At 29.0% G+C, this 20,017-nt stretch overlaps 2 protein-coding genes and 2 pseudogenes across 3 annotated transcripts; 2 read left to right on the forward strand and 2 right to left on the reverse strand.

The window, feature by feature from the left end:
* Nucleotides 1–4,570: 4,570 nt before the first annotated feature.
* On the forward strand, nt 4,571–7,574 carry LOC149883116 (PIH1 domain-containing protein 1-like). Its single transcript, XM_090065474.1, has 5 exons — nt 4,571–5,222; nt 5,769–6,029; nt 6,189–6,334; nt 7,005–7,142; nt 7,370–7,574. Exons 1-5 carry the CDS (start codon nt 4,889–4,891, stop codon nt 7,406–7,408), a joined length of 918 nt encoding a protein of 305 aa, XP_089921600.1. The 5' UTR covers nt 4,571–4,888; the 3' UTR covers nt 7,409–7,574.
* Nucleotides 7,575–12,853: 5,279 nt separating this feature from the next.
* Nucleotides 12,854–14,649, reverse strand: LOC145181965 (uncharacterized; annotated as a pseudogene).
* Nucleotides 14,650–15,269: 620 nt separating this feature from the next.
* On the forward strand, nt 15,270–15,863 carry LOC149883117 (uncharacterized). Its single transcript, XM_090101009.1, has 2 exons — nt 15,270–15,507; nt 15,651–15,863. The coding sequence occupies exons 1-2, from the start codon at nt 15,364–15,366 to the stop codon at nt 15,861–15,863; spliced, it is 357 nt and encodes a 118-aa protein (XP_089957135.1). The 5' UTR covers nt 15,270–15,363.
* A 2,377-nt stretch (nt 15,864–18,240) lies between these two features.
* On the reverse strand, nt 18,241–19,610 carry LOC149883118 (dnaJ homolog subfamily B member 1 pseudogene; annotated as a pseudogene). The gene has a single exon (XR_016444547.1). The product of XR_016444547.1 is annotated as a dnaJ homolog subfamily B member 1 pseudogene (transcript).
* Nucleotides 19,611–20,017: the final 407 nt, after the last annotated feature.

Below are 20,017 nucleotides of genomic sequence, written 5' to 3' on the forward strand. Positions count from 1 at the left end.
TAGATGAATTGGCAGACAATCGTAGCTCGATGGAATGCGGGATCTGCTTTAAAATGTTAGGAGGATGGTTGGATTCAGCATGAATATAGCTTAAAACATTTTCAGGTTTACTATAAGGCCGGAAAGAGCAGTCATTGAGGTTTAAAGTGACGTCAAGATAATTGACAATTTTCAAATTACATTGGATGGAAATAAGTAAGCCATTGTCTTTGAAGATTTGAACAAAGTGCTTTTTTATTCTTTCCATTTGCGTGCCACTGGTGTTTTTAAATATAGCTAAACCATCGTCTCGATATAGTCCAAAATCAGCTTTGTTGTAATGTTGCGATAGTTGGAAAAGTAGGAAAATGCCAACAAGTTCACAAACCTCGGCACCGTCAAAAGCACCCATGGTAACATCAAACAAACCGCTTTTCTTTTTAACCCAAACTTGATCGTTATTAAAGAGTATCGATTTTCTTGCGTGTTTGATAATCATTTTTTGATCATTATTAATTGTTACGTGCTTCTCAGCAAAGCTAATTGCGTTGTTTAAAAGATTTTCATTGATTGAAGGGTAGAAGTCATTTATGTCAAAGATAAGAAACTTATACAGGTGTTTTTCAGTGATTATCTTAAACCAATCAGTGACATTTTGCGTACATATCCATTGATTGAGACCAAGTATACGTTTGATATCATGGTTTATTTTTGATAGTATATTTTTACTGATTCTTCCAATTTCATTTTTAGCAGGGTTTAGTAGTCTGACTGTAGGGTTGTTTATAAAGTTCTCTTTGTGGTCTTTCAGGGTTAAAAAACAGTTAGATGTTCCATTTATTTCAATTTTGTTAAAAACTTCGTGGTTTCTTAAAATTCTTTTGGTTTCTATATTTACTTGGTCTTTTATTATTGGATCGGCTTTTTTGTATGAAGACGTTATAGCACTTGTGAGTAAATTATTATATTCGTCTTTAGACAACATATACATGTTTGATGTTTTGTCAGCGTGGGTTAGTGTTTTATTTGATTTTCGTAAGTTCATTATGTCATCATTTAGCTTTGTTTGGAAGTTGGATCTTATTTTACGGAACTTGATGTTTTTGACTAGATCTAATAAATCGTTTTCAAAAGGTGTCAATTCTTTAACTTGTTGTGGGCACTTCTCGGTGTTAATTCCGAAAGTTTCAGACCTATTGTTTTCTTTGTTCTTTAAGTTTTTGTTGTTGTAAAAAATTGCTTTCCATCTCATTCTTTTTATCATCAGTTCTGTTTTCTTTAGCAATTGTAATCTGTAATTTTTTTCAGATGGTATTGGAATATTTTTGATTGAGTATCTAAAGTTTATTTTCTCCATTGATTTGACGACTTGAGTAGAGTAAAAATGTTTGCACAAATATAGGAAAGCGGTTTTTAAACTTGGTCGACAAACATTTCCCAGTTACCCACAAACTCCATAAGATTTTCAATAGAAATTACATTAAAGTGAGCTACAGCTGCATGCCGAACATAAAAGACATCATAAATTCCCACAACCAAAGCATTCTGCAAAAAAACCAGCAGCAAAAAAACCAGCAGCAAAAAAACCCCAACATTACAGAAAAAACCTGTAATTGCATCAATAAAACTAAGTGTCCTTTACATCAAAATTGTCTTGCAAAAAACATAGTCTACCAAGCCACCATCTCTTCCAGCAACCCAGTAATGAAAGATAAAATATATTACGGCATCAGCGAAACACCTTTCAAACTAAGGTATGCGAACCACCAAAAATCCTTTAACATTGAAAAATATAAGAACGACACAGAACTATCGAAAGAAATATGGAAAATGAAAGAAGAAAATTTCACACCTATCGTTAAGTGGAAGATAATCAAACATTGCAAATCGTACAACCCGGCCACAAAATGTTGCATGCTCTGCCTGCATGAGAAGTGCATGATTATTATGTTTAATGAAGGTACCTTATTGAATAAGAAGAACGAATTGGTTTCAAAATGCAGGCATAGAAATAAATTTCTTCTTTCGAAATTTGATACTGGTGACTAGGCCTATATTATTTCTTTCTTTTCTTTTCTTTCTTTCTTTCTTTCTTTCTTTCCTTTCTTTTCTTTCTTTCTTTTCGTTCTTTTCTTTCTTTTCTTTCTTTTCTTTCTTTTCTTTCTTTTCTTTCTTTCCTTTTCTTTTCTTTTCTTTTCTTTCCTTTCTTTTCTTTTCTTTCTTTTCTTTTCTTTATTTCTCTATTGCTTTCTTTCATTTCTTTACTTCTTTATTCCTTTCTTTCTTTCTTTTCCTCCTCTTTTTCCTAATATGACGTCAGAGCACACGATACAGTAATTTTTGCAATTTGTAACGGTTTTTATAGATTTTTGATTTGTATTTCATGGCTGATGATTGCCGCTAGGCATGAAACTTTAAGTACCATACATAGTTGTTGTTTCTTCGTTTTATATATATATATATATATATTGCTCTATTTACACAAAATATTGAGCACTCTTATACGAACAAGAGATATTGTATTTGATAATAATACAACTTGAAATAGCTATATATATATATATATATATATATATATATATATATATATATATATATATATATATATATATATATATATATAGTATAAATGCATTGTAGGTAAGTATTTTTAAAAATTTCGGGAAAGGTTTAAGAAAAAATACATAAAATATATTTTAGATCGCAAAAACACTGGCTAAACGAGTAATAGATTTAGGTTATAACCAATGAACTACTGAAATGAAAAATTTTTAAATAAAATATCAAAATGTTTAAAATTTTTAAACAAAGTTTTTAAACAAAATATGCGCGCATAAAAATTATAACGGACGGCCGAACGCGTGCTTATCTTGTGAGTGAAAGTTGGTAACAAGTATAAATAACAAACTATATGATGGCCGTTTGTCAATAAGGTGAAGTTAAAGGCTACAGGAAAGAGTGCCTAGAATCATTTTTCTTCAAATTTACTTTAGTCTTTGCCTTACGCAAATTGTTAGAGTAACATAAAGTAGCCAATAAAATAAGTATAGACTAATTTTATATTAAGTTTTACATGAAAACATAATTCTTTTATTAGCATCGCGAGATTAACTGATGATAAATTAAGTTTTAATTTTTGTATACATCGTTCAGAATCAAAATTAATTTTATAAAAATATTAAATTTGAAAAAAATACGAGTTAAAAATTCTTACGTGTGTAAATTAGATAGAATGATCATAGTCTATAACTTTTATACTAAGTTTTGCATGAAAACCTTTTGAATGATGCTTTGATGAACATCATGAGAACAAAGTATAATACTGAAATAAGTTTTGATTTTTTTAATGTATTGTTGAGAATAAAAATTAATTTAATGTAAAGTAAAAAAGAATATAACTTCAGAATTCGTTATGTGAATAAATAGATTGAAATAACAAAGTTGTTGAAACAAAAGACATTAAGAAACTGAAATAAAGCAATAAAAGATCAACAATATTAATGTAATGATTATAAATAAATTTAGAAAAATTAAAAGTATAAAAAAAAGTAATGAGGATATAAGGATGAAAACTAGTTAACTTATTTTTTGGTATTTAAAACATTTAATTTATAATAAGGTTGTCTATGAGCTCCTAAAAACAGTTTTTAAATTATTAGTTTGGTAAATTTTGATAACAAATATATATATATATATATATATATATATATATATATATATATATATATATATATATATATAATATATATATATATATATATATATATATATATATATATATATATATATACATATATATATATATATATATATATATATATATATATATATATATATATACACACACTTGTTTATTCTTTTAGATAACTATAAATGAATTTTTCAAAATGTTTAAAGATTTTAAAGAATTGTTCAAATGTTTTCTCCAGTAAACAATATTTACACAATTCTGCTGCAAAGTTTTTTTTAAATGAAGCATCTATAAGTTATCAAAACTCATTGAAAGAAATTACAACAATTAAAGAATTACCACAAAATTACAATGGCTATCTTGAAATTTATGATAAAAATCCATTCTTAGAGATCAATTTACCTTCAATTACTAATATTGTGGTAGATTTACCAAACATTGATAAAATTAAAAATTTTGTTGAACCAAATAAGCTTAGCATAGAACAATGTGGTTTACATGAAAGCAAAGGGAAAATGCATTGTGGCACTCATGCAGGTGTTTTGGAGATTCGAAGAAAAAAAATGAATAAGCATAAATTTAAGAAAAGGATAAAACGTGACCGTGCAAAGCGAAGAAAAATTTTACATCTTAGAGCAAAGAAAAAACAACGCATTCATGCAGAGAAAAAAAAGAAATTAGAAGAAAAGATTGCAGAGCTTCAGAAGAAAAATCCCAATTCTACCTACCATTTAAGACCTTATGTTGTATATCGACTTAAAAATTGGTGATTTTTTGTACATCTGTTTAACTTTTATATCAAAATAAAAGAATTGATTTGCTAAACACTTGATTCTTCACTTTATATTGAAAGAAATTTCCACTCAGCCTTTACTTTTAATTATTTTAAGTTCTCTTCACATGATTTCTTATGTGAGCAAAAGTAGGAGAATTTTATATTTATTATTCTATTGTTTTAACTTATTATACTGATAGTAAAACAAATTATATCACTTTGAACTTAGTTTTATCTTGTTTTACTAAAAAGTATGGGCCGGATGTAGTTTTTTTACAACCTTAATTCATTTCATGTAATATGTAGAATTAAAAAGAATTAAGTTTCTTTAGTTCTATAATGATAGTTAAAAAATCTTACTTGTTTTTTCTTTTGTTCAACGTTTTAGTATCAGCAAGTATTTACTCTCTTATTTTAATATAAAAATATATTTGTATGTAAAAATGAATAGCAATGAGACTTTACTAACTGGTGAAGTAGATAGTACATCTTTTTTATACAAAAAACTACTTTTTGATCATAAAGACAATTTTGGGCAATCATTTAATGATCAGGAGTGTAATTTAGTTGCTCCAAAACCAGGTTGGTGTTTAAAAACAAAATCAGAAAATGGAGATAAAGTGTTTGTTAACATTTGTACTTCTGACCTCGTTTTGAAACCAAAGGATCTGACAGAAGATGAAGTGCGAGAAATTGTTGAATCTGAAGATCCTACTAAGTTTAGAATTCCAATGGGCATTGGTGAGCCTCATAAAGAAAAAGATAAGTCTAATGAAGGTATATAGTTAATTTAAAGTCTTTAACTTTAAACAGAGCTTTCAGTATAAAACATTTTATGATTAATAAATCATAAAATAGTTTTAAATATACTTCAACTACTTGCTGCCCTTGTAAACTACTTTTATTGTTTGTTTGAAAAGATTAAGTTAAATTTATTTAAATGAGATAATTATGTTAATCATTTTTAGAAATATTTTAATAATGCTAGTTTGATATTTACTGTTATTGTTATTGCCTGATTTCTAGGCTCCTCAAAAATATGGACATTTATGATTTAAAAAAAGTTCTAAAAAATAGGAGTTAATAATATAGAATTGCATAATACAATTATTCTTAGTATTTACTTAATGTCAACATATCAGATTAAAGATGAAGAAAACTAAAGACTTTAGCTGAAACTAATGTTAAAAATAGCTTTTTTGGGAGATAACTACAATGATTCTAGATTTTAGTTTAATGCACTTTTTTTTGAGTTTGATGTTGAAAACTTTTTGCTTTTCCACAATAGCTGAAAATTTAATTAATCTTCATTTATTTGAGCAGATGTGAATGCATATGATATCGTGATTCATCCTGAGTTTTTTGACAAATGCAAAAAGGTCCAGTTTTTTAAAGAGTTCTTCATCATGTTAGTGTTTGAGGGTATTGAAAACAAATTCAACATTTCTTTATCACGAGAGTATCGCATTTTGAAAAACCGTAAAGCAATTGGGTCATTAAAGATGCAAAATGTGCGCAGTAAACCAACACCAATCATAATGGAAATGGATTCTTCAATTTATGAGCTTGAGAAGGAAGCAATCGGTTAGTTAGAAGTTTTTAAACTTTATTTTAGTTGGATACACATAAAAAGAAATTTATTTATGCAAAGTATTATGTATATTATATTTAGTCTAGAAGTTTATTTACATTTTTATATTTGTGCATTTCTGCAATGCTCTGTAATATTTTAATATGTTGCAGAACAACACAAACATGCCTTATCAGAGGTTTCAACAAAGAAGCTTAAACCAGCACTAAATCTTATTCCTCCATTATATTCATTGATTCAAGAACCGCAAAATGGTTATCCAAATTTTATTGTTGTTGAAATTGATCTTCCAAAAGAGGTTTGAAAATCTTATTGAACATTAAACTCTTTATAATTGAAAATTTTTGTTTTTTTTAGCAGCTATATGGTCAAAGATTTCTTTACATTAACTGTAATAGACATTTCGTTTAACAGTTTTTTGATAGACAAAGCTTTTTGATAATTATAAAATCAAGGAATCAAGATTTTGATAGTTATGTAATTAAACTTGTGGAAAGTTAAGGATTCTAGATAAACTTGTTAAAAATCTTTCCGCAATAAGATTTTCTAAAGCAATAGTTTGTTTTTAAAAATATTTAAGGAGTTTTAAAAAGTTTAATATTCAAGTGCTTTTCTCTTTCACAAAAATGCAGTTGTTGACAAGTTATTGAATGTTGTTTTTTTGAGTTGAAATATATAATATCCTATTTGGTTCAGCAAAATATCAACGAATTAAAAATAACTTGTAAAATAATCTGTATTATTCAAGTGCTTTGTTATTATTGTTATTATTATTATTATTATTATTATTATTATTATTATTATTATTATTATTATTATTATTATTATTATTATTATTATTATTATTATTATTGTTGTTATTATTATTATTATTATTGTTATTATTATTATTATTATTATTATTATTATTATTATTATTATTATTATTATTATTATTATTATTATTATTATTATTATTTCTCTCTTAGGCTGATTCGTCTAGTTTTGAACTTGATGTAGGAGAAGATTGCTTGATATTTCGAAGTAAAACGTACTATTTAAACTTAGATCTGCTTTTTAATATCGATAACGAGGAGACTAGTGCTCAATTTCATTGCAAAACCAAGGTATGTAACGAGTAATGACATGAAAAATGATTTTTTTAAAAATTGTTAGGCGTTTGCATTACTAGATATTGCTGAAAAGTTGTGATTTTCCGAATTTTTGTAATTCATAAACAAAGTTTGACTTCATGTACGCTACGTTATTTTATTTTTAAATTGTGGGAGCCTGTCATTTGTTTTGTAGAGCGACTATTTAATTAAATGCTTAACGAGTATTTGTTAAATTTTAGAAGTTGACTGTTACGATGCGTGTTTTACCCAAAAGATAGAAGGGAAATCCACACTATGTTGGTTTCATAAAAAAACGCTAGTCACCGTGATGGTTTGTGATGCGGATAGTTTACAGTCACCAATAAATCGATAACTAAATAAAATTTTTTGTTTTTGCCCAATTTGTACGTTCTTGGTCTGTTCTTTATTACGAACAATCAATTATTTGTATGTTTTTTTGATGTTTCTGCTATGATTAGGCACATTTGTTAGCATGATTATCCATATGATAATCATGAATGAGATTGAAAAAAAAAAGACTTTAATACAAAAATCCTAAGCGAGTAGGCTTAACTTATTGTTGATCGTTTGTAACAACGTCAATCACACCTGATCAGTGGTGATCATTGTGGGTTAATTAATCGTTATATAACTTGAAACTAGCTTATTTAAATTAAGCATCGGCCTTTCCTTTTTCTGTTAATAAAGAATAATTACGAATAAGGCGCAGATTTCTATATTATTCCTTTAAGATAAATTGAATTTTCTGAAGTTTATTAAAAAAGAACACATGTTTAAAATTGCAAAAGATTTTGCTGCGACAAATTTATATTCATCCATAATTACTTTCGAAAAGGAAGTTTAACGCATTTAATCGAATAATGAATTAGCAGACTTAATTTTGAGCGATGGTCATGAAAGATTAAAATACTATTTAAAGTATGTGAGGCATCGCAAGTTTTTTCTGGAATTTTATAACTTTGTAGGTCTAAAATTAATTTAAATTCGATTTATTTTAAATAACTGATATAGGAGTTAGTTCTTTATTATTATTCGTTATTAACGGAAAAACAAAACGCTAAAAATTTAGATAATCGCTTAACGATTATAAGTTAAATTACAGAACTTATGATCACAGAAGATTAAGAACCAGGTAACAAAACTAATATTGTTGAAAAAAATGGCGAATATTCGCCATTTTTTTAACCATTTTTTCATCAAAATCCGCCATTTTTTTAGGTATATTAGGTAGACTTTTCTTTTTCGTTAAATTTTAAAGTACTTTGCGTTGGTCAAAAATAAAACAGATTTTAATTTCTTTTCATTTTAAATAACGATCTTTCATAATTGCACATAAAAAAGGGTAGCTGAGGGCGCTACGAAAGCGCACTAGCGCAAACATCTTCAAAGTGCTAATACAAATTATAGATTAAGAGCCATTGTCTGAGAAATGTAGGCAAAATAAGCAAATTTTGGAAGTGATGTCTTCAAATTGTACTCATTTTTAGATATTTTGTAAAATACAATGAAAATGGGCCACTGGTAATTTTTTTTTCAAAAACTTTTATTAATTACGGAGATATTGGGTCCCAAAATTTGGCCCGTTTTGACAAAATTTTGCGCATGGAGTGCAATTGCTACTTTGAGGAGTAGTTTTAGCAACATGAATATGACAGAAACATTTCTTTTTAATTTTTTTACTAATCTGGGTAGGTTTCTACAGTAAAAGTAAAAATTCAACATGATTACATTTTCAGTTGTCTAGAAATCGTGGTCCGAAACCACAACATTTGAAATTTTACCCTTACTTTGAGCTCTAATATCTCTTAAGGCCAATACTTGCACGTAGTTGTTTTAGGTGTTTTTGAAAGACACTAAGACATACCATGGCCTACTATATTACACGGCCGTATATGTTACATTTTAGAGGCCGATTCTAAGAGGCCTATTTGCGCAAAAAAAGTAAATGACACAACTACAAGTGATAAAGTGTAAAATTGCAAGTGTAAAATATTAAACTTGCATAAGATTATTGGATTAAAAAGGATATATATATATATATATATATATATATATATATATATATATATATATATATATATATATATATATATATATATATATATATATATATATATATATATATATATATATATATATATATATATATATATATATATATATAGCTATTTTAGAAAGTTAATAAAAGTTTAAAAAGTTAAATCATATCATGGTTAACAAGTGTGTTGCATATGGTTGTAAAACTGGATACATCAGTTCTTTGGAAGATAAAAAAGTTGCTTCTTTTCATTTTCCTTTAAAAAATGAAGAGTTACTAAATTATTGGGTTCATTTTGTAAACCGTAGTGATTGGGTGCCTTCACCTAACTCTGTTTTGTGTGAAAAGCATTTTAATGAAAAGTACATTATCCGTGGTGTAAAATGCAAGTTAAATTGGAATTTGGATCCTATTCCTGAAATTTTTTCAAGTGAGTGCTTAAAACGTCCTTCCACACTACCATCACCTATTGCTATGAGAAGACCACCTAAAACTCGGATTTATCAAGAAGATGAACTTAGTTCTTTTTCTAAAAATGATAAAATTACTGACTGGAACATGTTAAATAGTAAACATTCACCAGAAGGCTTTGAATTTAAAAAACATCTCAATTGTATAATTTATTATAGTTTAGTATTTGATCCAATTACACATTTTCCTTTAATTCTTGAATCAATAAAAATTGACAATTGTTTATGTGTAGCTTTACAATATAAAGGAAATAATGTTCCACTTCCTCCATGGTTAACTAAAGGTCATAATGCCAAATTAACTTGTTTGAGTATGTTAGAGAATCTTGCTTCATACATAAAAATCATTGCTTCTTCTAATAGAAATATGCTTCTTGATGAAATAAATAGTCGAATATACTATAAATCCAAGGGTCAACCACAGTATTCTGCCAATATGATTAGACATGCTTTATTATTAAGATATACATCTAAACAAGCATATAAAATGTTACTTGAATTTTTTCCGTTACCTTCAATTTCTTTATTGAATAAAATAAAACAAGGTGGAGTTGATGCAATAAAGGCTGCTAAAATACTGCTTGAGAAAGGTTCAATACATGAAGATATAATACTAATTGTAGATGAATTTTATCTTCAGAAACAAGCACAATATTGTAGTGGTGTTTATGTGGGTGCAAATGACGAGGGTACTCTGTACAAAGGAGTTGTTGCATTTATGATAGTTAGTTTAAAAAAATCTATTCCTTTTATTATAAAAGCAATACCTGAAGTTACTATAAGTGGTAAATGGCTTTCAGATCAAATATCAGATTCTATTAGTTCTCTTTCTCTATCTGGTTTTAAATTTCGAGGAATTGTTACTGACAATCATCAAGCAAATGTAACTGCATTTAGTTTACTTCATTCTAAATTTGGTAACCAATCAAGTTTGTTTATTCATCATCCTGATAGTCGGAATAATAAAATATACTTATTTTATGATAGTGTTCACTTAGTTAAAAATATCAGAAATAATTTATTACACTGTAAAAAATTTGTCTTTCCATCGTTCACATACAATATAAAGGATGATTCTTATAGTTGTCCAGCTGGTTATATTACTTGGGGAGATTTTCATCATCTACATTCTAAAGATGAGCAACTTCAGGGTAATTTAAGAAAAGCTCCAAAAATCACATATCAAAGTCTTCACCCTGGTAACAGAAAGCAAAATGTTTCTCTTGCACTGTCCATTTTTGATGAAACAACAATTGCAAGTTTTAAAAGTTATTTTCCAGAACGAAAAGACATTTCTGGTTTTCTTACTATTTTTCAAAAATGGTGGACTATTTCAAATTCTAAACAACAATTTAGTCCAAATAAACTTGGTAATGCAATTGTTTGTGATGATGGTAAAACAACTTTTTTTAGGCAACTTGCTAATTGGATTGAACTTTGGCAGAAATCTCCATATTTTACACTATCAAAACAAACATCATCTGCTCTTATCACAACTCTGCGTTCCCAAGCTTTACTTATAGATGAGCTTATTGAAGAAGGATATTCGTATGTGCTCACTTCACGACTTCAAAGTGACCCAATAGAGCGTAGATTTTCACAATATAGACAGATGAGTGGGGGGAGATTTCTAGTAAGCTTAGTAGAAGTTCAACATTCAGAAGTTATTTTAGCATGTCGGTCTTTAATTAAGGAGAATGTAAATTTTTGGAAAGAGGATCTAAAGAAAGACCATAATAACCCTAATAATAAAGAATTACTGGAAATATTAGATTTAAACTCAAATGAGATATCTGAATCAACTCTCTTACCTGATACAGAAGAGGTTGCAACAACAATTGCTGGTTATATAGTTAAGAAATTGATAAAAAGAAGCAAATGCAGTTATTGCAAATCTATGCTAGCTACAGATACAAACAATATAGTTATTTGTCCATATCTACAATTACTTTCAAGAGGTGGTCTTACTGTACCTTCACTTTCACTCAAAGATTTTACATGTGGATGTTTTGCAGTCTTAGATAAACTTTCAAATTTAATAACTAAACAAGGGGCTAATGTCAAAGAAGTATCAACCTTTGTTTTATCAAAATACTTCCCAACAATTACTTTTACTTGTGATTTACACAAAGAATGGGGTTTTAACTTTGCTTCTAAAATTATAATTAATATCTTTTTTAACAATAAGCAGAACCTTATCAATGCCACTGTAAGAAAAGATGCTGTTAAAAGTTTTAAAAGTAGACAGAGACAAAAGTAAAGTTAAAAAAACAAACAAATATTATAAATAGATAAAACATAGAAATGGATAAAATATATAAAAGAACATAAACCTTAACCTGTGATTTCTTTATAAATTCCCAATGTTGTTGTCAATTTAAATGTATTATTAACAGATATAAAAATGTATATTAGACACAAATATATATAATATACATAGATATATATGTTTATATATACATAAATCGCTGGTATGAAAACACAAAATGCCAGTTTTCTGTGAATACTTTTTATTTGTACTCGTAATATTACATTTATTTCGCATGAGATATGTTTTTTCTCTGTAATTGCGCAGCCATCTTATTTATAAATAGGCCTCTTAGAATCGGCCTCTAAAATGTAACATATACGGCCGTGTAATATAGTAGGCCATGGACATACATTGATTTTTTGAAACAAAAACCATGTGCATGCAAGGACCTGGGAAGGAGTAACCTGCCAAAAATCACTTTTTGCGTTCAACGCGCTTTGATAGATTACCCATAACAACTGTGGCCTTAGGTCCACCATGAACAGTATAAGTTATTTATTTTCCTTAAATATGCATCTTCCAATATATGAAAAAAAATCCATGTGCTCTGGTGATAAAAAGCCTACAGAAGTCCTAGAAGTAGCCTTATTTTGCCAATTTTTTAACTAAAAAAATACCCTAGCAACGGTATAGATATACTTAGCAACGGTTACTTTACAGCCATATCAATTAGTGCTGCTATTAAAAATTTTAATATAATACTTTTTTATAAAGAAACTGTACAAGAGAACTTGAAAAAAAAATTTTTTTTTTAACTTTATCAATGAAAGAAAGAACCATTAAACTTCAAGATCAACGTTTTTTCCGTTTAAAACTGATGGGAAATACAGTTTTCTAAGAATCACCAAAAAAATATAATAAATTTATTAATGCCCGATCTGAATCTCCACGTTGTCAATATCGTCTTTTGAGAGTGAATAATCTCCTCTTTGATTAGTTGGTGTTGGTGCATCAATCTTACAAACAACGTCAAGAGACGAGCATTGGAGAATATTTTCTTTGGTTGGCCACTTGAAGCAGTTCTTTCCAGGTGTAACAGAATATTCCATACAAGAAACATATATATCATCATCATTGACCTAATGGTTGAGGTAAAGTAACGTCTAATTATTGCTGCTTCCTAAATATTCCTTGAAATTAATTAATATGGTTAATAAACCAATAATTTTGTAATAGATCTCAATACACAAAAATACAATATTATAGTGTTAAAACTTCTTACATTTTTAATTATTGCAGGATACCATTGCATAAAGTATGGAACAACAATCCAATCACCAATTTGAAAATCAGCTGCTAACTCCTTTGCAATCAACTGAATATCATTGTTTAAATCATCTTCTTCGTTTTCAAGTGCGTCTTTCATATCAACAGTTTCATCAATCACATCATCAGTTAAGTTAACCTCTTCACAAAAAGTGGTTGCCAACCTTCCTGTTCTTTTTTGCTTACTCCATCTAAAAAATTACACTTGAAGGATAAAGGAAATTGCTAAATATTCATCTCAAGTCCCAAGAAAAGAAAAAAGTCACATTTTTTAGCATGCATACTTTGGGTATTTGTAAATATACAAGTTAATTTACTTGCCTACAGAATAATGATCGAATTTGTTGAGTTGTCACATATTCACTTGGCTTTAACATTGTCCTCAGCTGTTGGTGAACTTGCTCTGGATTCATTTTCTTCCCACGTTCTTCTCCAGCCATAAACATCTGCATTAGCAATGTTTTTTGCTTTGAAGAATATCTAAATACTTTTCTTTTTGGTAATGCCCATCCAGTGATGTTTGTGAAGTTTTCAATCCCTTGTTTAATGATAGAATGGGATAATAGCAGGTGATCAGAAGAATTAAGGTTCGAATTTAGGTTCATTTTGTTGACATAGGAAAGTCTTGCTCTGTCTACCATAGATTTTGCCACAGATTGAGAAGTGTGGTTTTCTGAAAGTATATGCTCTGCTAATAATTCAGTATCATAAAATGATTCACCACAACCAATTTGTGTACAAAACTTAAGAGTGTTAACACTTCTATCAACACGTTTTTTTTTGGAAACTGATGGCGCAGTATAACTTTTGCAAGTTGAACTATAGGGCTTAACAATTTGAACTGAAGAATGGAATGTCACATTAGTATAGTTCCATTTTTTACCTTTTCCAATTCGGAGGTATCTCCACATTATCATGTGATCAGAGAAAAACTGAAAAGAATGATAGCTATTAGTGCTGGGAATCAGATTTGTTCCTGATAAAGTAGAAGCTTTGGAGTCTATTGTAATTACAGCGACATCAGCATTTTGAATTCCATTGCCATAATGAAGAGCCTCATAAATATCTTCTGCAGTCAACATATTGTTTCCAGCATCAATAAAACTCCTTATGACACATTTCGCTCCTGCTGACTCTCTGTCACATTGATCTTTTCCACGTGACGGCTCATTGTAATCATACCTTTTAAGAAAGAATTGTTTTGCTTTGCAAACTTTGTAAAGAGCTTCTAAGTAGAAGTTGCCATGATAAGATGACGCATTATCTGACTTAGCATAAAGGTTTTTTAAACAAGGAAAATCATTTCGAACTTTGGTTAAAACAACATCAGCTAAACAGAGTACATCAACAAGGCTTTGCTGACATCTATAGACAGCAGTGAAATAGACTTTTTTTTTCATTTGACCATTTTCATGGAAGAAGAAGGCATCAACATGTAGAGTCATTCCTTTCTTTCCGAAATAATCCTTTTGGCTTTAACGGAATTTATATTGCTATATATAAACTCTGAATCATTTTATGATACTGAATTATTAGCAGAGCATATACTTTCAGAAAACCACACTTCTCAATCTGTGGCAAAATCTATGGTAGACAGAGCAAGACTTTCCTATGTCAACAAAATGAACCTAAATTCGAACCTTAATTCTTCTGATCACCTGCTATTATCCCATTCTATCATTAAACAAGGGATTGAAAACTTCACAAACATCACTGGATGGGCATTACCAAAAAGAAAAGTATTTAGATATTCTTCAAAGCAAAAAACATTGCTAATGCAGATGTTTATGGCTGGAGAAGAACGTGGGAAGAAAATGAATCCAGAGCAAGTTCACCAACAGCTGAGGACAATGTTAAAGCCAAGTGAATATGTGACAACTCAACAAATTCGATCATTATTCTGTAGGCAAGTAAATTAACTTGTATATTTACAAATACCCAAAGTATGCATGCTAAAAAATGTGACTTTTTTCTTTTCTTGGGACTTGAGATGAATATTTAGCAATTTCCTTTATCCTTCAAGTGTAATTTTTTAGATGGAGTAAGCAAAAAAGAACAGGAAGGTTGGCAACCACTTTTTGTGAAGAGGTTAACTTAACTGATGATGTGATTGATGAAACTGTTGATATGAAAGACGCACTTGAAAACGAAGAAGATGATTTAAACAATGATATTCAGTTGATTGCAAAGGAGTTAGCAGCTGATTTTCAAATTGGTGATTGGATTGTTGTTCCATACTTTATGCAATGGTATCCTGCAATAATTAAAAATGTAAGAAGTTTTAACACTATAATATTGTATTTTTGTGTATTGAGATCTATTACAAAATTATTGGTTTATTAACCATATTAATTAATTTCAAGGAATATTTAGGAAGCAGCAATAATTAGACGTTACTTTACCTCAACCATTAGGTCAATGATGATGATATATATGTTTCTTGTATGGAATATTCTGTTACACCTGGAAAGAACTGCTTCAAGTGGCCAACCAAAGAAAATATTCTCCAATGCTCGTCTCTTGACGTTGTTTGTAAGATTGATGCACCAACACCAACTAATCAAAGAGGAGATTATTCACTCTCAAAAGACGATATTGACAACGTGGAGATTCAGATCGGGCATTAATAAATTTATTATATTTTTTTGGTGATTCTTAGAAAACTGTATTTCCCATCAGTTTTAAACGGAAAAAACGTTGATCTTGAAGTTTAATGGTTCTTTCTTTCATTGATAAAGTTAAAAAAAAAATTTTTTTTTCAAGTTCTCTTGTACAGTTTCTTTATAAAAAAGTATTATATTAAAATTTTTAATAGCAGCACTAATTGATATGGCTGTAAAGTAACCGTTGCTAAGTATATCTATACCGTTGCTAGGGTATTTTTTTAGTTAAAAAATTGGCAAAATAAGGCTACTTCTAGGACTTCTGTAGGCTTTTTATCACCAGAGCACATGGATTTTTTTTCATATATTGGAAGATGCATATTTAAGGAAAATAAATAACTTATACTGTTCATGGTGGACCTAAGGCCACAGTTGTTATGGGTAATCTATCAAAGCGCGTTGAACGCAAAAAGTGATTTTTGGCAGGTTACTCCTTCCCAGGTCCTTGCATGCACATGGTTTTTGTTTCAAAAAATCAATGTATGTCTTAGTGTCTTTCAAAAACACCTAAAACAACTACGTGCAAGTATTGGCCTTAAGAGATATTAGAGCTCAAAGTAAGGGTAAAATTTCAAATGTTGTGGTTTCGGACCACGATTTCTAGACAACTGAAAATGTAATCATGTTGAATTTTTACTTTTACTGTAGAAACCTACCCAGATTAGTAAAAAAATTAAAAAGAAATGTTTCTGTCATATTTATGTTGCTAAAACTACTCCTCAAAGTAGCAATTGCACTCCATGCGCAAAATTTTGTCAAAACGGGCCAAATTTTGGGACCCAATATCTCCGTAATTAATAAAAGTTTTTGAAAAAAAAATTACCAGTGGCCCATTTTCATTGTATTTTACAAAATATCTAAAAATGAGTACAATTTGAAGACATCACTTCCAGACTTTGCCTACATTTCTCAGACAATGGCTCTTAAATTTCTATAATTTGTATTAGCACTTTGAAGTGCTAATACAAATTATAGAAATTTAAATTTATATAGAAAAAAGACATGTAATCTTTGCACTTTTATAAAAAGTGTTTGTCAATGGAATGTCTCCATGGTAAAACACAAATTATGAATTAATCCCTTGAATGCTAGCAGAGTTTTTAACTTTACTTTTATTAGTAGATAAATAGTAACTTACTCTGCTGTTATTCATTCTTATAATGGTAATAAAGGTATTTTAGATGTTTGACTACGCTCGTGTGAAACAAAAAGTAGTGAAAATCCATACACAAGTGGATAAAAGATTAGAAAAAGTTAAGATTAGTGGCCAAACAATTCGATGATGAAAGTAAAATGAAACTAATCAGCCATATGTTTCTGCAGGACATTAAACAAGATTTAAGAAAAAACTGTTCTTTGCAACTTTTCATGTTATTAAGAACAGGGCAATTTTGAAACGCATTATCTTTATATGAGCTGAAGATTTTTTCGTGAAACTTTCTAGGTATATTCAGTATGAAACAGAAATTCGGTTAACAGATAGGATTTTAAATATACATGTCCAATATGTTTTACAAAAGAAATTCACTTAACTTAAATTACTTAATAGTTTAAGGAAAGTTTCAATAATTTGTAATAAAATTCGAAGTAAGTCTTTAAATCAAATGTCTATCTGTTAAACCGAAATAAAAGATTACAATACACCAATCTTCAAAGTTTGAATGAGAGCAAATTAGCCGAAAATTACAAAGTTTTGTGTTGGAAAAAATCTCATTCCAAATACTTGTTTCTAAATTTCCTAAAAATGTAAAATTTCACTCAGTTTTTGTTATACAAGATTTCTCATCAAATATATTAAGCTCTCGTTATTGTTCCGATTTTTTTTCTTCTTTTAAATACTGATTTAGGGCAACGAGTGAATTCATTTGACATATTTATTCAACAATTTTTAAGAGAACAAAACATCCTAAGACATTGTAAACGCTTGTGGAAAGTTCTCAGTTCCAGAACATTCTTGACGTTTACACACCACTGCGTGTGAATCACGAACGTTCTAGAAAGTAGATAAACTTCATGCCTTAGTGTCACTGTTAAACCAAGGTTTCCAGACTTAGGGAAAACAAACTTCTAGCCTAAGTACAGAGATAAAGTTAAGCTGTGTTGCATAGAATTAAGTTCATATATTTGTTCGATTGAAGAGCGTTTGATAATATTGATTGTTCTTTTTTATTATATCAAGTTCTGCAGCCCTAGTGTAAAGGGTGTTTCTTATGTATTAAGTTCCAGAAAAATAGCAACTTTAATTAGCGAAATTAGTCCTCCAATTAGATCTTATTTAAACTTTAATTTCAAAAGTGTAAAGCGTTTAGACAGTAATCAAAGAAAAAGCATAACATCACACAGGATTTTAAAGGGTTTTTCTTGTCATCTTAAAACAAAGTCTTAACAAAATTTCTTTTTTCTCAGTAAATATTAAAAATAGACAATTCAATATATACAAATATTACATTTTATACAAACATACAAATATTATTGTGGAAGTATGTTTTTAATAACTTGCTTCGATGAGGAAGTGAGTTCTGAAGGAAATACAATGTCAAATTCAATAATTAAATCACCAAACTTATCATTACATTTAGGATTAGGCAAACCACATCCTGGTACAATGTTCCTTTCACCTGGTTGGATAACTTTAATCCAACTAATAGTTCTAACATCACCATTGAGTAATGGGACTGGTATTTGACCTCCACACAATGCATCACGAAGTGTAATTTTTGGTTTAAAAATTAAGTTATTGCATTTATCTCTACTGTAATAAGGATGAGGTTTATCTTTCAATACAAATACTATGTCAGCAGGAATACGTCCTTTAAGTTGATCCCCTTCTTTGGGAAATGTTATTTTAGTTCCTTCTTTCCACCCTTTTTTAATGTCAATAGTTAGAATTTTTTGCTCACATCCGTAACTTTGTCCATCTTCACAGAGAACTTTCTTTGTAATTTTAATTTGTTTTGAGCAACCATGTGCAATGTCTTCTAAACTTACAAATAAGTCTTTTAATATAGGAGGGTCTTGAATCTTTTGTCGTTTATTTGCACCTTGAGATCTTGTTCCAAAATTAAAATTCATATTGGATTGTGGGAAGCCATCAAAACTGCTAAACAGGCTTTCAAATCCTTCTCCCCCCTCACCAAACACACGACTGAAAGTGTTAAATGCATCTCCAGAAGTAAATGTAAATGTCTGAAAGCCACCATTTCCTCCAAAGTTAAAAGTTTCATTGCTATTCATATTCGGCGAGGCACCATTAAAACCAGTTTTTAATCCTTCTTCTCCATACTTATCGTAGATTTCACGTTTCTTTTCATCGCACAAAACTTCGTATGCTTCAGAAATTTCCTTAAATTTCTCTTCAGCTCCTGGGTGTTTGTTCTTATCAGGATGATACTTTAAAGCTAATTTTCTATATGCTTTTTTTAACGCAGCACTGTCAGCAGACTTTTCAACACCAAGTATCTTATAGTAATCTTTTCCCATCGTCCGATAAATATAAAACAACTTCTAATACGTTTCTCTATTAATAGTTTCTTAGTTAAGACACCACTTCAGTTTATTGATTATTACTGTTTGTAACTGAGCCGCAGTTCCTTATAAATAGAAATATTATTTATTTTTAGAAACTTTGAGATCTTTCCACTAAACTTCTAGAATATTCTCGCATTTTTTTTATTTTTCTACCTCGAACCATTTCTTCAAGCACGGTGCAACTGAACAATAATTTATATATAGCAACTTTTTTAACTAGTAATTTATATTTACACCAGAGGGCGAAATGAACGATTTCACTAAATTCTTTTAATTATTGTTCCAGTTTTAAGTAACAAAACTCTGAAAGAAATAACCATTAACCATGGCAAAACAATCCTGATTCAACTTTAAAAAATTGAAAAATTTCGAAAGCATAAAAGTGTGACTGCCTTTTTTTTTCTGTCGTCTTCATAGAATTTACATCTCAATGTTTAATGCAATTGAACATCAGAGGTGGCTAGTCTTTAAATTTTTTAATAAATCAACTAATGCAGTTCATATATTCTTTAACTAATTTAGTTAGCTAACTAGCTAGCTAGCTAACTAACTAGATAAACAGAGAGGAAAAAACCGAATGTATTTAAATG

Source organism: Hydra viridissima, unplaced genomic scaffold (assembly GCF_058129835.1).
Source record: "Hydra viridissima isolate aposymbiotic clone 2 unplaced genomic scaffold, HvirCarnegie_v1 scaffold_10, whole genome shotgun sequence".
NCBI lineage: Eukaryota > Metazoa > Cnidaria > Hydrozoa > Anthoathecata > Hydridae > Hydra > Hydra viridissima.

What these genes read in the sequence shown, in the direction of transcription:
- LOC149883116 (XM_090065474.1), top strand. Translation starts at nt 4,889, where the DNA reads ATGAATAGCAATGAGACTTTACTAACTGGTGAAGTAGATAGTACATCT. An exon ending in GCTTGAGAAGGAAGCAATCG is followed by an intron (nt 6,030 to 6,188) that starts GTTAGTTAGAAG and finishes AATATGTTGCAG; the next exon opens with AACAACACAAACATGCCTTA. An exon ending in AATTTCATTGCAAAACCAAG is followed by an intron (nt 7,143 to 7,369) that starts GTATGTAACGAG and finishes GTTAAATTTTAG; the next exon opens with AAGTTGACTGTTACGATGCG.
- LOC149883117 (XM_090101009.1), top strand. Translation starts at nt 15,364, where the DNA reads ATGAAAGACGCACTTGAAAACGAAGAAGATGATTTAAACAATGATATT. An exon ending in ATCCTGCAATAATTAAAAAT is followed by an intron (nt 15,508 to 15,650) that starts GTAAGAAGTTTT and finishes CTCAACCATTAG; the next exon opens with GTCAATGATGATGATATATA.